This window comes from Hyperoodon ampullatus (assembly GCF_949752795.1).
Source record: "Hyperoodon ampullatus genome assembly, chromosome: 17".
Classification (NCBI taxonomy): Eukaryota; Metazoa; Chordata; class Mammalia; order Artiodactyla; family Ziphiidae; genus Hyperoodon; species Hyperoodon ampullatus.
Window position 1 is genome coordinate 4409323 of NC_136930.1, and position 9007 is coordinate 4418329.

At 42.8% G+C, this 9007-nt stretch overlaps 1 protein-coding gene across 1 annotated transcript; it reads right to left on the minus strand.

The window, feature by feature from the left end:
- Window positions 1–3990: 3990 nt before the first annotated feature.
- MOS (MOS proto-oncogene, serine/threonine kinase) lies at window positions 3991–5031 on the minus strand (the record flags this gene model as incomplete). Its single annotated transcript, XM_079722468.1, has 1 exon — window positions 3991–5031. One exon carries the CDS (start codon window positions 5029–5031, stop codon window positions 3991–3993), a length of 1041 nt encoding a protein of 346 aa, XP_079578594.1.
- Between the last annotated feature and the right edge of the window lie 3976 nt (window positions 5032–9007).

Consider the following 9007-nt stretch of genomic DNA (forward strand, 5'->3'; position numbering starts at 1 on the left):
GAACTTATCCTAGTGTATGTTGTGAGATCTAATTTTGGCTCCAGTTGGCCACACAGGTGTCCCAACATAATGCCATTGAAAGGTTCATCTTTTCTCCACTGTCTTTCTTATATACTAATTCCCATATTTGAGTGTTTGAGTCTTTTTTCTGAATATTCTATTCTGTTTCAATGGCCTGTGTATTCATTTCCATTACTTAGTTTTTATACTACATATATATACTACATATTAATATCTGATAGAGTTATGCTCCTTTGTTGCTCACCTCTTTCTGAATTTTTCTGGCTCTGTTTCTTTATTTTCCATATAAATTTTAGAGTCAGTTTGTCTGGTTTCCAATTAGAGGTATATTTTACATATACATATGTATTTTTACATATATATGAAATTGGATTTTTTTTGTTCTTTTCCTAACTTTGACTCATATGCTTAATTCATTTGTTTATATTGTTTCTTTTTTCAGTTTTACTCGAGACTACACATTTTCTTTGACTTTGTTCTCCCATGGGTTCCAATATAAGTGTTTTCATTATTGTTGCTCTGGAGAGGACCTGCAGCTCTGATTTGCATTTCATTTTGACACACAGTTACTTAAGAGTTTTAAAATTTCCAGAAAAAGGATCTTCTTCTTTTCTTATTTTGTGAAAAGATTAATTTTATTTCTGTCTACTGTTTTTAGGTTTTGAAATTTGAGGTTTTGTTCATGGTATAGGTCAGTTTTTGATGGGTGCTTGAAAAGAAGCTATAATTATCTTTGTAGGGTCTTGAATGTCACATGTATCCTGTTGATTTTGTAACAATCACATGTATCCTATTGATTTGGTCAGTCTTCTGCATCATCCCTTATTTCATGCCCATCTAATCTGTTTTGGACAGAATGAAGTAAACTAGTCTCCTACGAACAGTGTTTCGATTTGCCCTTACACTGCTTGTTATTTCTAGTCTTTGAAAATTGTTACTATGGTATTTGGTTCACAGTTATTCCTTTTATGTCTTTATTGTGAATTGTATTCTTTCACATTATTAACTCTCCTTCTTTGGCTTCAATTCCATTTCATCTTAGGATAAACTCGTGGCTCCTACTTTTGGAGTAAAAGGAGTCTATCTCACAGAACAGAGCTTTTCTTTTAATAGGTGAGGTAAGCCATTTCCAGTTAATGAAATGGCAGGTTTGATCTTAACTCTGACATTTTGTAATATTTTGTGTTTATGGTTTATAGTGTTGTCTTTCAGTCTGTGTTTGGTTCTTTTGCCTTTTGTTTTGGTACTTCTGCTTTTGAGGAAGCATGTTCGTTGTATTTTTGTTCTGTTATTTCCCTGTCTGTAATGTCCTCAGTCTTAGACCGTCTCTGCGGGCTTACTTGTATGGACAGTGACGACATTGATAACTTGTGTCCGTCTCCGTCTCGCCTCCTCCACCCCAATTTAAGTCAGTGGTATTTTTTTTTTTTTTTTTTTTTTTGTGCAGTACGCGGGCTTCTCACTACTGTGGCCTCTCCCGTTGTGGAGCACAGGCTCCGGATGCGCAGGCTCAGCGGCCATGGCTCACGGGCCCAGCCGCTCCACGGCATGTGGGATCTTCCCGGACCGGGGCATGAACCCGCGTCCCCTGCATCGGCAGGTGGACTCTCAACCACTGCGCCACCAGGGAAGCCCAAGTCAGTGGTATTTTTAATACTTACCTTTGTACTGTTAAATATGCTTTTACCTCTGACTTGATTTGTCTACTTTAGATAATTTCCTGTGACTCTTAGCAATTCCAAATGCACAGTCCAGGGGCTTATTCTACATCCCATCTGGGTAGTCTTCCTACACCTCAAAGACCTCCTTTCTCTGCAACCACAAAGACCATATTTGTTTCCTTGAAAAATGGCCTTTTTGTGGGTTTCTCCAGGCAGCCACACCTTCTTCTCCCTCCAAGCAAACTGGGCTCAGGAGGCTTCTGTGCCTGTCTCATGCCTCCTGCCCCACACCTGGTGACCCTCTCATTTTGCTACATGTTTCCGAGTTCTGCCGTGGCTAGACCCTCCTCAGCACTCTTTGTTCCTTCTTTCCCTCCCAACTCTCGTACGCTCAGCTCCATTTGATCTCAGGAGTTTCATCCCCAACGTTTGCACTCCACGTGGCCATCTGCTCTTCAGAGAATCTACTTTGCCACGTCTTTTTGGGATCTGCCACTGATAGGTCCCTGGGTCCTCCCCTGAGCTACCCGCATGGCTCCCTGAATTCTTTCCCTACAGGGTCTCTCCAGTCATTAGGCATCACTACTGACATTTGGAATCTGTACATTTTCTGTGTCTCCTAGTGTCCCTGACTATGTGGTTTACAAGGTCCCTTCCCTTGTTCTCTTTGTCACTCTGAATGGTTCCCAGGAGAAGGGAAGATATTTGAGTATAAGCTTTGGCCATGTTCATTCAGGGAAGTGAATTCTGGACTTGAATGTTTTTAGTGGGAACCTTCTATAGCTGTCAGTCTGGAATGAGGTATTCAGCATAGTTAGAATCTTCTTTTAACACACCTGGTAGAACAAACTGACCCACTGTGGGGGTTTTTTTTGATCCATTGTATTTTAAACTTGCCAACATGAACTCCTGTTGCTGCAGTACACAGAGGGAAGCATTTGTTGGTGTTGGTCTATGGCTGGTTTGTCCCCAGCTTCATGGACAGAGCTGGCAGCCCTGTACCAATATTAGACACAGTCATGACAGTTCCCTTTTGCTTCCCTCAAGAACAGTTCTAAATCATGACCTCACTCTGTAGAGCCTCTACCCTGAATCACGCTTAACAGAAAAAAAAATAGAAGTCCACAAATGAGAGCTTCCCCAGTCCCCTTCTGCCTGCTTAAAATCTTACCTGTGATAGCAGTTGTCCTGCCCTCTTTTGCTCACATCCAGGAGGAGATGCTTTCTCTCCAAGGCTACAGTCTCTTTCCCTGGGCATTACTTTTCATTTCTTCTGCAAGTTCTTAAACTTCATCAGTTACCTGTCTCCTCTTGCTTCTTTCACAGATAAATTCACTGCCGTTATCCTAAAAGTAACCTAAACAAAATCAACAATTTCAAAACATTTCTGTGTACCTTAGCCTTTTAAAGGTTTCTGCGTCCCTCTTCTCCTTAACAGCCCAAACAGCTTCTACATCAAGCCCTTGCTGAAAGTGCTGTCGCCCAGTGGAAGTCAGCTTTGTCCTAATGACAAGGTCCAGGCACCTCATTCTTTTAAACCCATGTACCAGCAGCCATGGCCTTGATTTCTCGGATGGGCAGTCTGGTTCTCCTTGTCTGCTCTCCTCCATCCCCATGTTAAATTTTACTGTTCCTCGGGGTCATCATTTCTTCTCACATCATATAATCTTTCTTTGTTGTGTCATCTACTTTTGTGTCCAAATAACAGGAAAAGGGACCCAGTTTAGAAGTATTTTAGCGAAGTGTTTCTACTCATGGAATGTACAAGTGCAAAATATCCCAAGAACTCATTTAAAACATTATTCCTTTAAAAATAAATGTATCTCAATTTGTAAATTGTTATGTGTGAAGGTCATTACAAACAAGTAGCTGTTTTGGGGGGGGAGGAGGAGGGAAAAATCTTTTTTTAAAAAAGTTTTTACTTATTTGGTATGGGAGCAAGTAAACTGTTAATAGTTTAAATTTAGGTATGGAGCATATTATTCAGACTTATAGAAAATTTTGGCATTTTCCAATTCAGTTCTGTTTTGGACAAAGTGGTTTTTATCAATAACAGATTTGAATAAGTGCAACACTATGGGACTGTTGAAGTATCTGTAAAGGGATAAGGTTAGGTCCTAAGTACCACCAGGACTACTAGACTTGTAGCTCTGCTGTTTGTCTCAGAAAAAGCATTTGAGGCAAAAGGAGTTTTTAGGAACTTTATTTTCTAAAAATTCATCCTACCTATATGATTTTTTGTACATCTTAACTTTGTTAAAAATGAATAGAAACAAAGACAAAGGCTTATCTGGATGCGGGTTTAAAGTCAGCCCAGTTCAGCTTTTAAAGCACGAAGGTCCACCAGCAGGAGTTCTGCGTTTGGCCGCTGCGAAGCCCTGGCCCTCCAGCAGCGCTGGATGACGTCCTCCAGCTTCTTCCCGGGGCTGGAGGCGGTGAACACGGCCGCCGAGAGGGCCGGGCGAAGGTCGTAGGCCACCACGGCGTAGAGCACGTGCTGCCGCTCCCCCGAGTAGGGCGCCTCCCGGGTGGTCATCTGCCAGAGCGTGATGGCGAAGGAATAGATGTCCGCTCGGGGCGTGACGGGCTCTCCTTTCAGGAGCTCCGGCGCCCGGTGGGTGTAGGTGCCGCCCAGGTGGTGAGGGGCCCGCAAGCACAGCACATCTTCCAGCCTCGCGGAGCAGCCGAAGTCACCGATTTTGCAGACGTCCTGCTCGCTGATCAGAATGTTGGCCGGCTTGAGGTCCAAGTGCACGATGCTCTGTGAGTGGAGGAAGAGCAGGCCGCTGACCACATCCAGGGAGTACCTGAGACACTTCTCCAGACCCAGCTGCTCCCCGGCGCCGCAGGCAGACCCGCGGTCCTCGGGGCAGCCGGTGGCGCCGTAGATGACCTGGTGCAGAGTGACGTCGCCCCCGAACTCCATGATGATGGTCCCCAGGCTGTCGAAGCCCGCGGGCGCGCGCGTGCTGGCCGCCACCACGCGCACTATGTTGGCGTGGCGGAGCCGAGCGACGTTGAGCTCGGCCCAGAAGCTGCGCCGGGAGGCCAGCCGGTTCTTGGTGCGCTTGCTCACCTGCTTGATGGCCACGGGCACGCCGTGGTAGGTGGCCTTGTACACGGAGCCGAAGCCGCCGGCTCCCAGCCTGCGCAGCAGGCGCACCTGCTCCCAGTCGATGGAGCACCAGGCCAGCCGGCGCGGGAGGCGGGGGGCCCGGGGCGGGGTGCCCCCCGCCAAGAGCCTGCCTGCCGGCCCCGGGAGCTCGCAGGGGCTGCTGCAGGGCCGCGAGTCCCCCGACGGGGACAGGTCGCCCGGCAGGTGAGGGCGCCGCGGGAGAGGCGAGGGCATCCCTCCGGCCGCGTGGACCCCGCCGGGGCGCAGGTGAGCGGGCAGGGCAGAGGAGACCCCGCGTGCCTGCAGGCGTCGCTGGCTGCCGCCGCCTTGCTCCACCCCAGCGTTTGTCTCCTCTGCCTTCGTCTTCCCCAAATGAGCCCCATGTGTGCTGGTACTCAGCGAGGGGTTTTATCAGATGGGGAAACGGTCTCAAGGAAGCACGACAATCCCATTCAGATGAAAGCATTTCCCTTCAACGCTTAAAGTGAATTCGTATAAAAAGAAGCCCCGGAGAAGGGTGCACCGGATAAACCGCCCCGAGCGGCCCCAGGCCCACCCCTCTTTCACACAATTTCTTTAATTATTATAAAGCAGGCTTCTTCTCCCCAAGTCTCATCCGCTGAGCATCATCAGTCCTCAGACTAAAGAGACCACAACAGTGCAATGAAATGTTTTCACACTTTGCAGGCTATAATGATTGTCAGTTTATTCTCCAGCTGCATTAAATCACTTCCAGCAGTTATCGGCAGGAAGAATTGAAACACGAACAGCTGACATTTGTTGAACCGATTACAGGGAAAATTAGATGCAACGTTGATATAGGGATGAAAAATGATAACCTGAAAGTAATCGATCCAAACAGAATCACTGATACAGGTCAAAACACAAGCCCCCTAAGTTCATCGGAGAAAGGAAAATGCAGCTTACGTAGCAAATTAGCAAAGACTTTTTTTTTTCACATCTTTATTGGAGTATAAATCCTTTACAATGTTGTGTTAGTTTCCGCTATACAACAAAGTGAATCAGCTATATTCTTAGCAACCTATCAGCTCCCTAGCAATCCTTCAGGTCCACCCAGCCAGCTCACTTGCAGAAGAGATTCTAGGCTTCTCAACAAATGACTTACAGAAGTTTTGAAGCAGTTTTGAAGGTAGAGGAGGAAAAAGCACAAAAATGATTCAGAGCCGTGACCAGAGCTTCAAATAATAACAAATATGAGAGAATCCCAGGAGAGGAAAAATCCGAAGAAATAAAAGCGGCACAGAATCATATAATGTGCCTCCCTATTATGTGGAAAACCAGATGTTGAAATTAAATCCAGGGTCGTGCTGTCCAGCCGTAAGTTCTTCCGTTCTAATTTTTATAATAAAAAAACAATTTTCATTCCATACCTTTGGAACAAAGACTGACAATGTTACCCTGTTCGAGAAAAAACCCAGGAAAATGAAAGATCTACCTTTTGAAAAATCAAATGGTAAATTTCTGTCCTGACTTACTGCACTTAGAGCATGTAGGTGATGTGTAACCACATTTTTCTAATGATAGGTCTATGCTTCTGAAGTATATTTGTTTCTAGAAGATGTTAATAAACACAGTCCATTTACATAAGCCATTGAAAGTCCTTTGAGCCCTAGGATAAGATTTCTGTTCTATCAATATATTACCCCTCTGACTTAGCATGTGTTATCACGTATAATATTCAACCTGTTTGAGCCTCAACCTTTTTACTTAAGAAATTAGGATAATTATTAAAGTAAACTTTTTTATTTTGGAACAAAGTATGGGGAGCCCTGTCTGGAGTAATAACAAAAATCTAAAAAATGTAAACTATGAAATATTTTAGTAGAAATGCAGTTGTGTCAAGCCTGAAATATGAAAAGGTGGCAGTGAATAGAGTAAAATAAGGAAGTAACAAAATTATATTCTATAAGTCTATATTGCAAAATCTATTTAATAGCCATCGTATTGTTGGAATTATAATCTAGGGCTCTGAAACTGTTCTATGGTATCGGGAATGCTGTGAATATGAGCCAGATAAGAGCAGTGGAGTGCCTTAACCTTCTTGGTGTTACACACAATGCAAAATGATGTGACTTATTATAATATAATCTTTATTTTGAAGACAATAGCATAAACAATTCATTTTCACAGTTTGACTCTATTATTTACATACAATGTAAGGTAGTAATGAAAATAACGGTACTCTGTCCATGCACAAATCCCAAGTTCATTAGATCCATCATCTGCCCATCTGCCCAGGAGGATTTAAGTGAATATCCAGTCTCTGGGGCCAAATGGCCTGGGTTTCTTACTGTTCCCCGGTTTCCTTGTCTGCAAAATGAGGAAAATATGCCTACCTGAGGATTGTTGTCAAGATGAACAGAATTCCAAATACTATCAGGGCCTGATTAGTAATACCTAAATGCTAATTATTATTTATGAAACTCATAAAAAGATGTATATGGGATTATAACAATAAGATCTGTTAGACAGTATTGGTTTAAAATGTACCCTACCAGGGCTGAAGTAACATCATTTTATCATGTTAAACCAATTTAAAGTTTAATTAGAGTATTTTTTTCTGCACTTAAGTTTTGTTTGAGGTTAAAAACATAAGGGCATGTTACCTTACACTAAAGATTTGGAGGGTCCACACTGATCTGATCAAATGCGGTAACTTTGTCATCCTGAAATAAATTAGGCAAAGAATAAAACGTGTTGAAAACAGAGAATGCACTGTCTCCCCTAGAATTGCAGATGAAACACAGGAAAGTCGAGGGACTGGGCACCTGCAGGTAAGAAAAGGCTCTCAGGTTCTAAGAGTAAATAGAGGCTTGACATTTTCTGCTCTTTGACTGACAGCCTGGCTGTGAAGAGATCCTTCAGCATCCAGCAAGCGACAGCATATTTATCACAAGATGTGACAACAGGTGCCAGAATTAATAGCTTATTGAATTTGATTTCAATCACAGAGACTGAGGGCAGCGCTGGTTGGAGGAGTGTCTCCTGCTGGGCGGGTGCGGGGTCCAGGGCTGCCTCCCAGGCCACTGGGTCTAGTGGCTTCCGCTCAGGCTGAGGACCAGCGACATCAAGGCAGGGGTCCGTTTCCCGGGGACCTCAGGTTACAACCCAACTTCAGGCTGTGAAAATGGGAAGGAATGGGCGAACTGGAGTCGTTGAAGTCTTGTATTATGACTTAAAAGCCTGGATGAAGGTCGAAAATTCACTTTTGCTTTTTGTAGAACTGAAAAATTAATAGATGAATACATGTACTTTGCTGAAATATGAGGATTTTAGAGTCAAACTTGAGAAACATTACTTTTTTTTTTTTTTACTTAAGTGGGATTACACTGTTGACATTATTCTGAAATTTGAATTTTAGTCTTAACAATGTATCGTGAGCTTGTTTCTACCTCAGTACAGTACATATAGAGCGACTTCAGTTTTTCTAACATAAGATGGTCAGGGGAAGGTCTAACTTCTATGGGACCTAAAGCATAGTACAAACTGAGGGACTCTCTTTAAGAAAAAGATTTTAAAGTTACATATGGAAGCAAATATTTTTTAGATGAGAAATCACAAAAAGTTACAAATTTTAAAAAGCTGACAACACAGACATCACGAAATTCAGAGAAAAAAGCAATTTTACTTATGAATAATAATACCTGAAACCTATATGTTACTTTCCCCCCCATTTTGGGGGGGGGAATATATTTTTTGTTACCTATTCATATGACAAACATTCTATCAAAATTTGATCTTGGGTGGAACGTCAATTAATATCAACATAAGCAACTTTTTTTACTACTGTGGGTTTAGTTTATAGAAATGAAACCAGTCCAAAATATGTCTTTTATTGATCAAATTGACGCATCCCTGGGAGTTAGACACAGTCCCATTAATCTGAATTATTTATTGTCTTATTACAGCAAGTTGCCCCAGGCTCATAACCTACCTTACGCCAGATATGGAATCAGCCATTTCTCCAGGATATCCTGGAAAGATGGCATTAGAAATCATAATAGTGAAGTTTACACATCAGGTCCATTCTCATAAACCCTTGTTCCTAGCTCATTTTAGCTGACAGAATTGGAAAATATACTCCTTTTTTTTCTTTTAAAGGCACGGGTTCGTATCAATATTTCTAATTCAGTTCTAACATTATAGTTCCTAATTAAAACATTTTGACTTTATAATTTTCCTTCCCTTT